Source organism: Hippopotamus amphibius, chromosome 2, assembly GCF_030028045.1.
Source record: "Hippopotamus amphibius kiboko isolate mHipAmp2 chromosome 2, mHipAmp2.hap2, whole genome shotgun sequence".
Lineage (NCBI taxonomy): Eukaryota > Metazoa > Chordata > Mammalia > Artiodactyla > Hippopotamidae > Hippopotamus > Hippopotamus amphibius.
Window position 1 is genome coordinate 36,443,442 of NC_080187.1, and position 17,703 is coordinate 36,461,144.

General features: G+C 45.0%; 1 protein-coding gene across 6 annotated transcripts in view; it reads left to right on the forward strand.

The window, feature by feature from the left end:
* Window positions 1-17,703, forward strand: part of FBXO10 (F-box protein 10) — a 97,112-nt gene that overhangs the window by 55,430 nt on the left and 23,979 nt on the right. For all 6 annotated transcript variants that reach the window (XR_009051159.1, XR_009051160.1, XR_009051161.1 and 3 more), the window contains 5 exons: window positions 10,115-10,185; window positions 11,987-12,139; window positions 13,320-13,589; window positions 15,275-15,585; window positions 16,697-16,878. Coding sequence is in view for 2 of the 6 variants with exons in the window: in XM_057720034.1 (XP_057576017.1) it covers window positions 10,115-10,185; window positions 11,987-12,139; window positions 13,320-13,589; window positions 15,275-15,585; window positions 16,697-16,878 (987 nt within the window). In the remaining 4 variants the exon portion in view is untranslated. The remainder of the gene's footprint in view (window positions 1-10,114; window positions 10,186-11,986; window positions 12,140-13,319; window positions 13,590-15,274; window positions 15,586-16,696; window positions 16,879-17,703) is intronic.

A 17,703-nucleotide genomic window follows, 5' to 3' on the forward strand; every position in this document is an offset into this window, starting at 1 on the left:
TTCTGTCTAGATAATGGGGAAGCGTTAAAGGTTTTGAGCAGAAGAGTCACATAGTCGTATCTGTGCTTTACAAAAATACCTGGCATTAATGTGCAGCAGACGTCTTCTGAGAGTTTTCCCTGCATTATCCCACGTGTCCTTTTCCACGCTGGTGCAGAGCCTATACATGTATCACTTTGGACACTTTCAGAACATTCCATTGTTTTGATATTCCCTCATTTTTGAACCAGTCCTATTACTGTTAGGCACCTATTTTTTTCACTGTTATAGGCAGCTTACTAAAAACAATTAGTGATGATGGAGGTCTTTTTCCATCTTTTCCATTATTGCATTAAGATAAGAGTATGGGTTTGCATGTATGTGTGTTACTCATTTAACACACATTTAAGTGTTTACTCGACGTAAGGGGACAGCAATATAAGAAGTGTGTACGCACAGTCTCTGCTCCACGGAGTGAACAGTCTCATTCTGGGAACAGCAGCCACGAGGGAAGACTCACCAAAGCCAATGCTTTTATAGGTCTTCATGCAAGTGCAGAAGGAGCCCAGCCACGATTTCAGCTGAGCAAGTCAGGGCAGAGTTTGTGGGGCGCTGATATTTGAGCTCTACTTAAAGGATGAGTTGGATTTTATGGCCACAGAAAAGGCATTCTGGGCCAAGGGCCGTGACATTCGGAGTGTGTCCTAGAAAAATGGTGTAAAAAATGTGGTATGTCTGGGCGTGCGATGCCCAGAGGGATTGAGTAAATGATCAGCCTACAAAGTGGGGTTGATGCTGGAACACAGAGGACCTCAAATACCAGGTGTGGCAGGTAGCATAATGGCCCTCCAGAGCTAGTCATTTCCTGATGCTTGGAACCTGTGCATATGCTGTCTTACAAGGCAGAAGAGACTTTGCAGATATGATTAAGTTCAGGACGTTGAGCTGGGAAGAGCATCCTGGGTTATGCAGGTGGGCCCAGTGTCATCACAAGAGTCCTTAGAAGAGGAAAGTCAGAGTCAGAGAGAAGGAAATGTGTCAACAGAAGCAGCGGTCAGAGTGGTGAGGCCCTCTAGAAGCTGGAAAAGACAAGAAGTGGATCCTTCCCTAGAGCCTCCAGAGGGACTACAGGTCTGCTGGCACCTTGATTTAGCGCCACCAGACCCATTTGGGACTTCTGACCTCCTAAACTGGTAGATAGTGAATTTGTGTTGTTCTAAGCCACTAAATTTGTGGTAATTTGTTACAGCAGCCGTACACCTAGACCATGTGGGTGCTGGGGAACTGTTGAAGGGTTTTGAGCAAGGAATGTTACAACCAGATCAGTGTCTTGGGTTTTTAAAACAGTTGCTTTGAGAGAATAGCTTGTGCTTTTCTCCTTTATGTTTCTTTGCGATGGCAGCTAGGAATCTGTGGGAGGGTACAGAATGAATTTTGAGATCCTTGAGGTGGCCTAGATAAGGCAAACCACAGCATATTTTCCCCCCTGGTGAGAGTTATATAACCTATGGTGTTTCTTTTTTTTTTTTTCTGCCTTGGCTGCAAGGAAGCACAGGACTCAGACTGGCTCATCTGTAGTTAATATCCCACCCTTGGTTCTTGGAACAACGATCTGTCCCCTTTTCCTAATGTTTTCTGATACCTCTTTCATCTTTGTTCTGCCCACCCTACGTATACACACATACATATTTCTCCAAGTGGCCATGGATGCTTCCTGGAGGTAAGTGAGATCTGTGTGAAACGCGCACCGCTCCTGCGTTTGCTGCTGTGTGGCAGCCCGCAGACATACGGATGAGCATGCCTTAGCCCAGGACTGCATCTGAGCCTGAAGCCCAGAGTAGCCATCAGCTGATTAAACTGTAATCACATCAAAGCAGACACTTCAGATCTGTCTGAGTAAAAACATAAAGGTGTTTTTAACGATAATTTCACGTGTTCAACTCCAAATGCATAGTGTAGATGCGGTTGGCATTTGGCTTCCCCCTCAAGAAAGTAAACCATTTGGACCCTGCCCTAGGAGACGGGAAGACTTATCAGCCAACTCCTAATCAGTGAGGTTCTGTGAGGAGCTAGGCCCTGTGTTAGGCTCTGAAGAGCCAGGTGAATATTTGGATATAAATCCTTCCACTGCATGCTAGGAAACAGAAGGGCACCTCCCAAGAGGGGGCGGGTGCCCCTCCAGTATGGAAGGAGATCACAGCATTCCTGTTAATAAAAATAACAAACAGCAAATGTGTATCCTCCAGGAATAACCCAGATCTGCTAGTATCTGGATGTGACTGGCTCTGTATTCACAGGCAGAAAACCAAGGTAGAGAAACTGGAGAGAAATGCACATCGTTTAAGATGCTCAGGTGTCTGGTTCTAAGGAACTCATTCATGAGGCCTTTCCATGGCAGTAGGGCCGTGTGTTCTGGGGGCAGGAACATGCTTTCCTAGATCTTCCATTTGTGGCCAGTTCAGCCCTTGGGATTTCGCATATGTGTTGTCTGATGTTCTTGAAACCCCCTTTTTAAAATCTGGTTTTCTTCTTATAACGCATGTCATTATTCTATGTTTTCATTCAGTGGATAGGTGACTGACAATAGAAAATAAGGTAAAGAGTAGCCGCTGGATACAAACAGAAGATGGTAGGCTTTTTACAGGCTCGTTACAGGCAGAGTCTGATTCAGGGACTCAGATCACTCTCAAACAAGCTTAACACAGCATCTTAGGAGTTTTTTTTTTCTTTAAGAATTTTATTGACATACAATTGACATATAATAAACTGCATATATTTAAAGTGTACAATTTGATATTTTTTTTCTCATTAGTAATGTATATATGGCAATCCCAATCTCCCAATTCATCCCCCCCCCAACACCCCCCCAGCTTTCCCCACTTGGTGTCCATATGTTTGTTCTCTACATCTGTGTCTCTATTTCTTCCTTGCAAACCTGTTGATTTGTACCATTTTTCTATATTCCGCATATATGTGTTAATATACGATATTTGTTTTTCTCTTTCTGACTCACTTCACCCTGTATGACAGTCTCTAGGTCCATCCATGTCTCTACAAATGTCCCAATTTTGTTCCATGTTACAGCTGAGTAATATTCTGTTGTTTATATGTACCACATCTTTATCCATTCATCTGTTGATAGACATTTAGGTTGCTTCCATGTCCTGGCTATTGTAAATAGTGCTGCAATGAACATTGGAGTGCATGTGTCTTTTTGAATTATGGTCTTCTCTGGGTATATGCTCAGTAGTGGGATTGCTGGGTCATATGGTAACTCTGTTTTTAGTTTTTCAAGGAACCTCCATACTGTTCTCCATAGTGGCTGTATCAACTTACATTCCCACCAACAGTGTAATAGCGTTCCCTTTTCTCTACACCCTCTCCAGCATTTACTGTTTGTAGATTTTCTGATGATGCCCGTTGTAACCGGTGTGAGGTGATACCTCATTGTCGTTTTGATTTGCATTTCTCTAATAATTAGTGATGTTGAGCAGCTTTTCATGTGCCTCTTGGCCATCCGTATGTCTTCTTTGGAGAAGTGCCTATTTAGGTCTTCTGCCCATTTTTTTATTGGGTTGTTTGTTATTTTGATATTGAGCTGGATGAACTGTTTATATATTTTGGAGATTACTCCTTTGTCTGTTGATTCCTTTGCAAATATTTTCTCCCATTCTGAGGGTTGTCTTTTCATCTTGCTTATACTTTCCTTTGCTGTGCAGAAGCTTTGAAGTTTCATTAGGTCCCACTTATTTATTTTTGTTTTTATTTCCATTACTCTAGGGGGTGGATCAAAAAAGATCTTGCTGTGATTTATGTCGAAGAGTGTTCTTCCTATGTTTTCCTCTAGGAGTTTTGTAGTGTCTGGCCTTACATTTAGGTTTTTTATCCATTTTGAGTTTACTTTTGTGTATAGTGTTAGGGAGTGTTCTAATTTCATTCTTTTACATTGTGGCTGTCCAGTTTTCCCAGCACCACTTATTGAAGAGGCTGCCTTTTCTCCATTGTATATCCTTGCCTCCTTTATCATAGATTAGTTGACCATAGTTTATCTCTGGGCTTTCTATCCTCTTCCATTGATCTGTATTTCTGTTTTTGTGCCAGTACCATATTGTCTTGATTACTGTAGCTTTGTAGTATAGTCTGAAGTCAGGGAGTCTGATTCCTCCAGCTCCATTTTTTTCCTTCAAGATTGCTTTGGCTATTCGGGGTCTTTTGTGTCTCCATACAAATTTTAGGATTTTTTGTTCTAGTTCTGTAAAAAATGCCATTGGTAATTTGATCAGGATTGCACTGAATATGTAGATTGCTTTGGGTAGTATAGTCATTTTCACAATGTTGATTCTTCCAATCCAAGAAAATGGTATATCTTTCCAGCTGTTTGTGTCATCTTTGATTTCTTTCATTAGTGTCTTATAGTTTTCTGAGTACAGGTCTTTTACTTCCTTGGTTAGGTTAATTCCTAGGTATTTATTCTTTTTGTTGCAATGGTGAATGGGATTGTTTCCTTAATTTGTCTTTATGATCTTTCATTGTTAGTGTATAGAGAGATTTCTGTGTGTTAATTTTGTATCCTGCAACCTCCTTAGGCAGGTATATTCCTAGGTATTTTATTCTTTTTGTTGCAGTGGTAAATGGGAGTTTCCTTAATTTCTCTTTCTGCTCTTCTGTTGTGTATAGGAATGCAAGAGATTTCTGTGCATTAATTTTATATCCTGCTACTTTACTAAATTCGTTGATTAGCTCAAGTAGTTTTCTGGTGGCCTCTTTAGGATTTTCTATGTATAGTATCATGTCATCTGCAAACAGTGACAGTTTTACTTCTTCTTTTCCAATTTGGATTCCTTTTATTTCTTTTTCTTCTCTGATTGCTGTGGCAAGGACTTCCAAAACTATACTGAATAGTAGTGGAGAGAGTGGACATCATTGTCTTGTTCCTAATCTTAGAGGGAATGCTTTCAGTTTTTCACCATTGAGAATGATGTTTGCTGTGGGATTGTTATATATGGCCTTTATTATGTTGAGGTAGATTCCCTCTATGCCCACCTTCCGGAGAGTTTTTATCATAAATGGGTGTTGAATTTTGTCAAAAGCTTGTCCTGCATCTATTGAGATGATCATGTGGGTTTTATCCTTCAATTTGTTAATATGGTGTATCACATTGACTGATTTGCATATATTGAAGAATTCTTGAATTCCAGGGTTAAACCCCCACTTGATCATGGTGTATGATCCTTTCAATGTGTTGTTGGATTCTGTTAGCTAGTATTTTGTTGAGGATTTTTGCATCTAAATTCATCAGTAATATTGGTCTATAATTTTCTTTTTTGTCGTATCTTTGTCTGGTTTTGGTATCCGGGTGATGGTGGCCTTATAGAAAGAGTTTGGGAGTGTTCCTTCCTCCTGTTATATTTTGGAAGAGTTTGAGAAGGATGGGTGTTAGCTCTTCTCTGAATGTTTGATAAAATTCACCTGTGAAGCCATCTGGTCCTGGACTTTTGTTTGTTGGAAGATTTTTAATCACAGTTTCAATATCATTACTTGTGATTGGTCAGTTCACATTTTCTATGTCTTCCTGATTCAGTCTTGGAATATTATACCTTTCTAAGAATCTGTCCATTTCATCCAGGTTGTCCATATTATTGGCATATAGTTGCTTGTAGTAGTCTCTTATGGTGCTTTTTTATTTATTTATTTATTTATTTATTTATTTATTTATTTTCTTTTTCTCTTTTCTTATGGTGCTTTTTATTTCTGTGGTGTCCATTGTAACTTCTGTTTCATTTCTAATTTTATTGATTTGAGTCCTCACCCTCTTTTTCTTGATGAGTCTTGCTAGAGGTTTATCAATTTTATTTATCTTCTCAAAGAACCAGCTCTTAATTTTATTGATTTTTGCTATTGTTTTCTTTGTTTCTGTTTCATTTATTTCTGCTCTGATCTTTATGATTTCTCTCCTTCTACTAACTTTGGGTTTTATTTGCTTGTCTCTAGTTTCTTTAGGTGTAAGTTTAGATTGTTTATTTGGGATTTTTCTTGTTTCTTGAGTTAGTATTGTATTGCTATAAACTTCCCTCTTAGAACTGCTTTTGCTGCATCCCATAGGTTTTGGATCATTCTGTTTTCATTGTCATTTGTCTCTAGGTATTTTATGATTTCCTGTTTGATTTCTTCAGTGATCTGTTGGTTATTTAGTAGCGTATTGTTTAGCCTCCATGTGTTTGTGATTTTTACAGTTTTTTTCCTGTAATTGATTTCTAATCTCATAGTGTTGTGGTCAGAAAAGATGCTTGATACAATTTCAATTTTCTTAGATTTACCAAGGCTTGATTTGTGACTCAAAATGTGATATATCCTGGAGAATGTTCTGTGTGCACTTGAGAAGAACTTGTATTATGCTGTTTGGATGTACAGCCTCCTAGGAATTCTTGACACTACCAAGACTTTACCTGAGATCATATACCATGGTGACATTTGTTTAAAATAGTGTTTATACTAATAACAAGTGTTGTCGAGGATGTGGGAAAAAGGGAAACCTTGTACACTCTTGGTGGGAATGTAAATTGGGGCAGCCAGTGTGGAAAATAGTATGGAGATTTCTCAAAAAATTAAAAATAGAACTACCATATGACCCAGCAGTTCCATTCCTGGGTATATATCTGAAAACAAAAACACTAATTCAAAAAGATACATGCACCCCAATGTTCATAGTAGCATCATTCACAATAGCCAAGATATGGAAGCAGCCTAAGTGTCCATCAACAGAGGAATGCATAAAGAAGATGTATATATACACAAAAAAAAGAAAATTACAGACCAATATCACTGATGAATATAGATGCAAAAATCCTCAGCAAAATACTAGCTAACAGAATCCAACAGGACAGTAAAAAGATCATACACCATGATCAAGCGGGGTTTATCCCTGGAATGCAAGGATTCTTCAATATATGCAAATCAATCAATGTGATACACCATATAAACAAATTGAAGGATAAAAACCATATGATCATCTCAATAGACGCAGAAAAAGCTTTTGACAAAGTTCAACATCCATTTATGATAAAAACTCTCCAGAAAATGGGCATAGAAGGAAATTACCTCAACGTAATAAAAGCCATATATGACAAACCAAAAGCCAACATCGTTCTCAATGGGGAAAAACTGAAAGCATTCCCTCTAAGAACAGGAACAAGACAAGGGTGCCCACTCTCACCATTATTATTCAGCATAGTTTTGGAAGTTTTAGCCACAGCAATCAGAGAAGAAAATGAAATAAAAGGAATCCAAATTGGAAAAGAAGAAGTGAAATTGTCACTCTTTTCAGATTATGATATTATACATAGAAAACCCTAAAGATTCTACCAGAAAACTGCTAGCACTAATCCATGAATTTAGTAAAGTAGCAGGATACAAAATTAATGCACAGAAATCTCTTGCATTCCTATACACTAACAATGGAGAGCAGAAAGAGAAATTAAGGAAACTCTCCCATTTATCATTGCAACCAAAAGAATAAAATATCTAGGAATAAACCTGTCTAAGGAGGCAAAAGACCTGTATGCAGAAAACTTTAAGACACTGATGAAAGTAATCAAAGCCGATACAAACAGATGGAGAGACATACCATGTTCTTGGATTGGAAGAATCAACATTGTGAAAATGACTATCCTACCCAAAGCAATTTACAGATTCAACGCAATCCCTATGAAATCACCAATGGCATTTTTCACAGAACTAGAACGGGAAATCTTACGATTTGTATGGAAACACAAAAGACCCCCAATAGCCAAAGCAATCTTGAAAAGGAAAGGTGGTGGAATTAGGCTCCCTGACTTCAAACTTTACTACAAGGCTACAGTGATCAAGAGAGTATGGTATTGACACAAAAATAGAAAGGTAGATCAGTGGAACAGAATAAAGAACCCAGAGGTAAACCCACACACATACGGGCATTGTATCTTTGACAAAGGAGGCAAGAATATACAATGGAAAAAAGACAGCCTCTTCAATAAGTGGTGCTGGGAAAATTGGACACCTACATGTAAAAGAATGACATTAAAACACTTCCTAACACCATGCACAAAAATAAACTCAAAATAGATTAAAGACCTAAATGTAAGGCCAGACACTATAAAATTCCTAGAGGAAGACATAGGCAGAACAGTCTGTGACATACATCAAAGCAACACCCTTTTTGACCCACCTCCTAGAATCATGGAAATAAAATCAAGAATAAACAAATGGGACCTCATGAAACTTAAAAGCTTTTGCACAGCGAAAGAAACCATAAGACAAGAAGACAACCCTCAGAACGGGAGAAAATACTTGCCAACGAAGCAACGGACAAAGGATTAATCTCCAAAATATACAAGCAGCTCATGCAGCTTAATACCAAAAAAGCAAATAACCCAATCCACAAATGGGGGGAAGACCTAAATAGACATTTCTCCAAAGAAGACATGCAGATGGCCAACGAACACATGAAAAGATGCTCAGCATCACTAATCATTAGAGAGATGCAAGTCAAAGCCACAATGAGGTATCACCTCACACCAGTCAGAATGGCCATCATCACAAAATCTAGAAACAGTAAATGTTGGAGAGGGTTTGGAGAAAAGAGAACTCACCTGCACTGTTGGTGGGAATGTAAGTTGGTACAGCCGCTATGGAAAACAGTTTGGAGGTTCCTTAAAAAACTACAAATAGAACTACCATATGATCCAGTAATCCCACTACTGGGCATATACCCAGAGAACACCATAATCCAAAAAGACACATGTACCATAATGTTCATTGCAGCACTCTTTACAATAGCCAGGACATGGAAGCAACCTAAATGCCCATCAACAGATGATTTGATAAAGAAGATATGGCACGTATATACAATGGAACATTACTCAGCCATAAAAAGGAATGAAATGGAGCTTTATGTAATGAGGTGGTTAGACCTAGAGACTGTCATACAGAACGAAGTAAGCCAGAAAGTGAAAAACAAATACTGTATGCTAACTCATATATACGGAATCTTAAAAAAAAATGGTAGTGATGAACCCAGTGACAGGGCAAGAATGAAGATGCAGATGTAGAGAATGGACTTGAGGACACTGGGCTGGGGGGTGGGGGGAGCAAAGGGGAAGCTGGGACAAAGTGAGTGAGTAGCATAGACATAGATACACTGCCAACTGTAAAATAGATAGCTAGTGGGAAGTTGCTGTATAACAAAGGGAGATCAACTCAATGATCGGTGATGCTTTAGAGGGCCAGGACAGAGAGGGTGGGAGGGAGTCACGGGAGGGAGGGGATATGAGGATATATGTATAAATACAGCTGATTCACTTTGGTGTACTTCAAAAGCTGGTACAAGAGTGTAAAGCAATTTATTCCAATAAAGAGCTTTAAAAAATGTGGTATATATACACAATGGAATACTACTCAGCTATAAAAAGAATGAAATTTTGCATTTGCAGCAGCATGGATGTACTTGGAGGGTGTTAAGCTAAGTGAAATAAGTCAGAGAGAGAAAGACAAATGCTATATACTATCACATATATGCAGAATCTAAAAAATGCAACAAACTAGTGATTATAACAAAAAAGAAGCAGACTCAGATATAGAGAACAAGCTAGTGGTTACCAGCAGGGAGAGGGAAGCAGGGAGGGGCAAGATAGAGGTGGGGAATAAGAGGTACAAACTATCAGGTTTAAAATAAGCTACAAGGATATATTGTATAACACAGGGAATATAGCCAATATTTTATAATATCTATAAATGGATATTTAAAAATTGTGAATCCCTGTATCGTACACCTGCAACTTATATAGTACAGCAACTGTACTTCAATGAAAAATAAAATAAAATAATAAAATGGTGTTTATATGTGGATAACAGTCCAGAGAGGCTGCAGAGACGTGGATATCATTGTGCTTCTGTGGCATAGTTGTAGGTTGTTTGGGGTCAGTGGTAACTGAAGATTGCTAACTTGCCTGGCTCCTGGGGCTTGAGGAGGTGCTTTATCCCCCCGTGGACCTGAGCCATCTGGGAAGCTCACAAAAGAAGGCAGGCACCTTGGCTGGGCATTGTCTTTGATGCATGACGTTGGTCTGGTCTCACCTTTTGTCTTTTCCTTCCGTTCTAGCCGGAACCACATTTTCAAGGGCCATGCAGCCGGCATAGCCGTGAACGAGAATGGCAGAGGCCTCATCACAGGTAGGGGTGGAACTGCCAGGAGCCTCAGCCGCAGGTGGCCTCAGCCAAGCCAGCGTCCCGGGCTTCCCACCCATCCCGTCCTTCACCTCGACAGACTGGCCTCCTTGATAGTGGCTGGCACTCAGGGAGGCCCACTCCACGCACTGGCTGTGCTTATCAGGGAGGCAGGGAGCTCTTTGCCAGGCCTGGTGCTTACAGGGTCTGAATGGATGGCTCTTATAACACTGTCAGAGCATTCACGCCACACAAACTGTCTGAATCCCTCCTCTTGGCTTTTACGGACTTGTGCCTGCTCTGGTGGTCCATCCCCGTTTCCCCTCCGCCTGGCCAACTCCTGCTCATTCTTTGAGCCTCAGCCCAAGTGTCACTTCCTGGGGGTAGCCTGCCCTGACCTCCCTTTATACATCTATACACTCACTGTGCCCGGTAGGCCTGCTTTGCAGGACATTTTACTTAATTTCTTGTGATCTGTTTAATGTCCATCTCCTTTGCTGTTTTCTATAAGGCAAGAATCAAGTCTGTCTGGTGCATCAGTGTAGCCTCAGCGCAGAGCATAACCATACACAGGACATTCAAGAGATTCAGTAAATATTGGGCCAGTGGATTCCTTTGACCAGATCCAGCCTTTCTTCATTTCTCAGACATTTTTGCGCACACACTGTATGCAGGAGCTGGGGATACAGCAGTAAACAAAACATATGATTTCTGCTGTCAGGAACTGACATTTTAGAGGGGAAAAAAGCAAACGCATAGTTTTTTTTTTTCAAGAACAGTCGTATCTGAGGGTGATAAGTGCTCTATAGGTAATGTTTTTTTGTTTTTTTGGCCGCACCACACAGCTTGCAGGATGTTAGCTCCCCCACCAGGGATTGAACCCGGCCCTGGCAATGCAAGTGCAGAGTCCTGACCACTGGACTGCCAGGGAATTCCCTCTACAGATAATTAAAATAAGGCGATAGAGGAACTGTGTGGGTATTTAGGATTGTGCAGTCAGGGCAGGCCTTTCTGAGAAGGTGACACGTAAGCCAGAAGCTGGATGATGGGAAGGAGCCCGGGAATAGAACCAGGATTCCACACAGGGCCACCTGTGCGGACAGACTTGGCACGTGGGGAGGATGTGGGCACAGACTTGGCCTGCCTGCGGAGCATGGCGGCTGCTCATCTGACTGCAGTATGGTGAGCAAGGGGGAAGGAGCATGAGATGGGGTCCCGGAGGCAGGCAGGAAGGGGCCAGCCACGTGGGGTCTCATTGCCATGGCCGTCCTGTGGCAGGAGGCTGCGAGTGGGCACTGCCACTTCCCACGTGTGGCTCTTCAGCCCACTCACTCCCAGAGACATGGTGGAGGGGAGAGCAGAGGGAGGCTGTGGTCAGTCCAGAGCTGAGGCTGAGAAGGACAGGCTGGCCTCCCCAGGCCCGTGGGGAAATGGCTGGACTCTGCGTCAGCCCTCGTGAGGACAGCCCCCCAGGACAGACAGCCCCGCCTGGCCTTGGTCCAGGGGCTCTAAGGCCAGTCTGTTCTTGGTCATCCATCCTCCAGGCCGCTGGGCTCCATGGGTTCTGGAGATACGGGGGAGCCAAGACAGACAGGAACTTTGCCCTTGGGGAAAGCAGACAGCAGACAAGTCCCTGGAGAGACAGGCACCGGACAAGATTCAGGTGCTGGCTGCTGACAGGGGAAGGCCTAGGCGTCCTGTCCAGACTTGCCTTTCTATCAGCTGTCTGTGTCTGTAGGTGCCAGCACTGTAGGTGGCACCAGCACTGTAAGTGGCCCTTGACCCTCTTTTCTGCCTCTTTCCATAGAAAATGTCATCCGAGAGAATCAGTGGGGAGGTGTGGACATCCGCCGAGGAGGAGTCCCTGTCCTCAGGAGCAACCTCATCTGCTTTGGATATTCCGATGGCGTGGTTGTCGGGGATGAAGGCAAAGGCCTAATAGAAGGAAACACCATCTATGGTGAGGGACACGTTCCTGGGGGAGGGGCTTGGGCCCCAGCCCAGTCTGGAGGCAGGAAGCCCAGGTTCCATCTGCAGCTTGTGGGTCCTGAGAAAGTTGCTGCCTCTCCATGGGCCTCAAAGACCTCATCTTAAGGAACCGCATCCATCTCAGGTCACAGCCACACAGCCCCTCTCAGAAGGCATGAGGGTCTCATTCATCACCTTCTAATCCAGATTGACCCCATGGAGCCAGCAAAGCAGAGAGCTTTATCCCCTCTTAAAATAGCAAAAGACAGGAGTGGATCTTTTGTAAGGACAGGGCCATTTAATTTCTGAAACTTGGGCATCTAACTCCTCTTATCCTTTCTTTTGATCCAGAAAACTAAAAAATATAATGGGAGAAATAGGATAATCATAGAAAGAAAACTGTTCTCACTCATTCTGTGACTTTGGGCGAAGCCTCATTCTTTCTGGACTGCATCTCTAATAATAATAATAATTATTATAGCCAACCTACATTCAGGGCCAGATTCTTGCTAGGCCCTTTATCTGCATTAGCAGATTTAATGCCCATGACTGCCCTCTGAGGTAGGTACAGTTATTAACCCCCTTTTATTTTTTTAAGTTACTTATTTACTTTTGGCCACACCACATGGCTTGTGGGATATTAGTTCCCCGACCAGTGATCAAACTCGTGCCCCTTGCAGTGGATGCATCGCGTCCTAACAACTGGACCACCAGGGAATTCCCATAACCCCATTTTAAAGATGAAGGAACTGAGGCACAGAGAGGTTCAATAACCTGCTCAAGGTCACACATCTAGGAAGTGATAGGGCTGCAACTCAAGCTGAGGCCGCCTCCATCTCTATGCAGGGAGGGGTTGGGCTGGATGAGCTCTCAGGGCCCCTTTGGCATGGGCTTGTGTGCTTCTGGCCTGGAAATGGGTCCTTGACAGTTCCCAGAGCACTTTTACACCCCATGGAATGATTGTAGTTGTGAGATTGACCTGACTGTTATTACCCCTCTTGTATGAAGGAGAAGCCTGCAGCCAGGCCCTAAAGTGACTTGTCCGAGGCCATTTGCAAGTCAGGGACTCTGTGTGCAGCCCAGTGCCTTTTCTGCTTCCCCTCTCGGGGAGACACTGGGTGCTGCCTTGCCCGTCGTGTGGCATCAGTGACCAGCTCCTTTCGCTGTCCCAGCTAATAAGGGCTGTGGTGTGTGGATGATGTCGTCCAGCCTGCCCCACGTCACCAGCAACCACGTCAGCTACAATGGCCTGTATGGAGTGGCAGTGTTCAGCCAGAAAGATGGCTCCGGGGAGTTCCCTGGAGGCCACGGGGCCCAGGAGAACTTCAGTGAGGACGGGGACGCCATCCTCTGGGAGGCGGAGCTGGAGAAGGATGACGACCCGCTGCGCCGGCCCATCACCGTAGCTCTGGTCGAGTCTAACAGTGTCAACCACAACGGAGGTGAGTGCCCCTCCTACAGCCACTGCGCCAGGGCCTCCCGTGCTCTGCCTGCCCTAAGGCCCTTCCAGCCTCCTTAGCCACTTCTTCAGTCACTCCCCTGGTACCCCAGCCCCCTGGACTTCGTGTTTCCTTGACTTGAACCCATTCTCCTCTATTCTCACCCACCCACCCCACCTTTCTCTTGCTGTTTCCCTTGCCTGAAATTCCCTTTCTCCCATCCACACATCCCAAACAACTCAGACCTCAGAGCCCACTGCGAATCTGCCCTCATCCTCTGTCCTTCTCTCCTTTGACCTGTGCTCTTCCCCAGCCCCAGTGGCACCTGTTAGGGGACCTGGGACTGTATTTTTTTCTGTGGCTGTTTCATCCACTCTTGACAGGCTGTGAACTTGAGGCAAGAAACTGAATCCCACTCCTGTTGGTGCCCCCGCCCCTCAGCACCAATCCCACCCCTGGCATACGCGTTTTCAGTCAACTCTGAGACACAGTTTTCACATTTTAACATCTCTGATGAGATGCATCTTAACAGTTGATGGCATATCATGGTTTAATTGGCAGTGGTTTTTCTTTCTTAGAGACACAGAAAATCAGAGTATTTAAAATCCATGTTATCTTAAACTTGATAAAAAATGATAGTAGATGTTTGATGTTTATTGAGTTGGAAAAAAAAATTATTGTGGAGTTCATCCAACTCTGCGGCTCCCAAACCTGGCTGATTATCAGAATCACTCTGGGGAGCTGATGGAGGAAGTTCTGTTAAAAGGAGGTCCCTGGGCCCTAGTAAGCTCATCCGCGGGGAGTGGCAGACACAGGAAGATGGATAGCCAGCGGCCCCAGCCCACTTATCCGGAAAATGAGTTCTGTCTCCTCCCAGTTCAGGGTTTCTTCCACATGGCCATGTGGTCCAGTAGGACAAGCAAAGCCACGTAAATTCACAAATACTTGATTTATTTTGCTGTTCTCCACCAAGCCAGAAGCAACAGGCAGTTGGCACCAAAAGGTTCGGACTTGCACAGCAGACTGGCGCGGCTCGGGCTGCTCCCATGTGACCCCACAGCCTCCTCACCCCGGGTCCACCTGCCATGCTGCCTCCTCCTGACCAAGCTATGCAGCTCTAAGCCTGCTGATTTTGTGCTGCTTTTCTACAAACACATAGTGTCTCTAAGAAATTTCTTATTTCTTAAGAAATAAGAAAATTTCCCAAAACAATAGGGAGGCAGATTGCAGCTCAGAATGGGCAGCAGAACAAGCAGCTGTCTGGCAGGTGACTGTGTCTGTCCAGAGGTGGAGTGGGCAGCCTTGAGCAGGTAGTGAGCGTCCCGTCACAGGAGGTGCAGACGGTGGTAGGGGGGCTGCGGTGGGAGGCATTCCCGCACAGGGTGGGAGCCTGGACCACATGACCAGCGGAGCCTAAGGCGTCTCCTCACAGCATGTTTCCCTGGCCACTTCTGTGAGGACTTGGTTCCGAAGGAACAGAGCTGCTCTGCTGGTCCTGGGTTTCCTCCTGCTCTGTCTCCAGCTTGGAAGATGCAGCCCCCAAGGACTGGTTCTGCATGTTGCTACCTTTGCTCCTCTCCCCTGCTCCTGGGTGTGCAATTCCGGGAAGGCTTTTCCTACTGGTGTTGTCAGCAGGGACCCTGGGACCACTCTGTGCTTTCTCTGCTCCCCGACCCCTCTACCCATAGCCTCAGGACTCTATGTCCAGAGTAGTGAGGTGCTGCATGTCATCACCAACGTGGTCCACGCTAACGGGGACAGAGGCATCACTGTTGCCCAGAGCAGCCAGCTCACCCGTGTGGCCAACAACAGCATCTCCTGCAATCGCCAGAGTGGGGTCAAGGTTGAGGCCCAGTGCAAGGTGGAGCTCCGGGGCAATGGTATCTATGACAACAGAGGCCATGGCATCATCACCAAGGGTGACAGCAGTGTCATCGAAAACGACATCATTGGCAACCGGGGCAGCGGGCTGCAGTTGCTACCCACGTCCGACACGAAGGTGTGTATGTGTATGTGACGTGTGCGCCTGTGCAGGGCACAGCCCTAGGAGAGCCCTTGTGCCTTCTCTGCTGAGAAGCAGAACCTTAAATGCTCAACACTCTGCAAGGGTGCTGTCAAAACCCAGCCTGGGAGATGCAGGTGGGACTTCACGCAGGAGGGGACGCAGGAACTGGGCCCTGAAGGATGAACAAGGGGTACTGGCAGGAAGCTGGGGTGGGGGTGCCGCCTGAGGTATCTTCGTGGTCTTTAGGTCAAGATCAGGGCTATTTCAGCTCTCTTCCCCTAACAGAATAATCTCACACCAGACCTGGTATGCAGTAGGTGCTTAATGAGAGAAGTCTTGCCTCGGGGCCTTGGCACCCACTGTTCCCTGTATACCGAAGTAGCCTTACCCCCTTTTCTTACCTCAGTCCTACAGCTTGGCTGTCACTTTCTCCTGGAAACCCTCCCTGCCTCCCCCAGGCTGTTTGAGGTGCTCCTTTTCTGGACTTCTAAGGTCCTTGTGCCCACCGCTACCTCACAGGGCACTTCCCACAGTACTCTGTGTCTGTTCCTTCGCCTGTTTTTCTTCCCCATAGGACCGTGCTCCCTTTTTATGCAAAGCACTGAGCTGGGTGCTAAGGTTTCAGTGTTGAGCCAAACAAACCCTATCCCTGCCCTTGTGAAATTACAGTTGCAATGCCTCTTTTCGGCCTTGTGGCTTCATGAGTCAGTGACTTCGGCAAGGAGTAAAGAATTCCTTGGCTTTGCATACAAGCAGTGTGGGAGCAGAGGAAAGGAGGAGGGCTCACTGTTGCCTCATCTGGGTTGCCAGTGGCCCACATCCCCTGTCTGCTGGGTCTTCACACATTGTTCCTTCTCCCTGGAACAACTCTTCCCTGCTTTGTACCTGATAAACTCCTACAGCTTACCCATCACCTCCTCCAGGAAGCCTTCCCTGGTTCTCTCTGGGCTGGTCTCAATAACCTTTCCCTGAGCTTTCATGGCTCAATGCTGACCTACCTCGCGTGCTCTTACCCCTCAGTTTTATAACTGGAGATTCACTTACCTGGCTCCCCTACCAGTCGAGGAGTCCTTGAGGTGTGACAAGCTCTTGCTGCCTCTCCCAGGTAATAAAGAACCGGATCCATTCATTCCGGGCCTACGGCATTGCTGTGCAAGGCCACGCCAAGGCTCTGTTGCAGGAGAACACCATCTTCCAGGGCAAGACCAACAAGACCATCTTTCAGCAGATCTCAAACAACCAAGGATGCATTGTGCAGAACAACAAGTGCTTGGTCTTCAAGAAAAAGTATGTGCATGGGGTTGCCTAAACCAAACTTCTAGAACCACACTGAGGTCACTGGGGAAGCCAGACCCAGAGAGTACAGCTGCCCTTGCTCCCTAGTCCTGCCAGCTTTCGACTCTGGTCAGATAAAGGCCTGGGCTTGAGCTTTGTGTCAGGTCTGGGCTGAGGACCTGAGCCTGACTCCCTAGGAGAGAATAAGCTTTAAAAGAGTCAGGGGTATGTGGTTTCAAATCTCACCTCTGCCAGTGACTGGCTGTGACTTTGGGCAAATTATTCAACACCTGTGAGCCTTAGTAAAATCCAGTTACTAATGTCTGCTTTGTAGCACCAGTTTAGGGTAAAAGAAGATCAGGTGACTAGCAGTATACCTGAGGCGTCACACAGGTGTCCACTGCTGTGGCCGCTGTTGCCCCTTGTTCCTAGTGTTTCTGCCTCGGGGTACAGTTGCTTCACATTCACCTTCCCCGAACCCTTGTCCTTCCCTGTTTCCCGTTTTGATGACATCACCATCCATTCTGTTCTGGTAGCAAAACCTCTGCCTCTCCGTCTCTCTAACACTGAAGTTCAGTCAGTTACCAGGTCCTCTTGATTCTGCGGCTAAAATGTTCTTGTACCTGGCACCTCCTTTTCCCAGCTGCTGCCACCCTTGTTCAGGTCAGCCCCTCTCGCCCTGACCCATGGCCCCTGTTCCCAGTACAGCTGTTTCTGTTGTTTGTGGATGGACTCTGCTCTGGTTGGTTGATACGTTGCTATAACTGCCCTTGTTGTTGGTGTCACTCCTGCACTGTTCATCCCGCTGTCCTGCTGCAGCAGCTCCCTGCCGGGTCC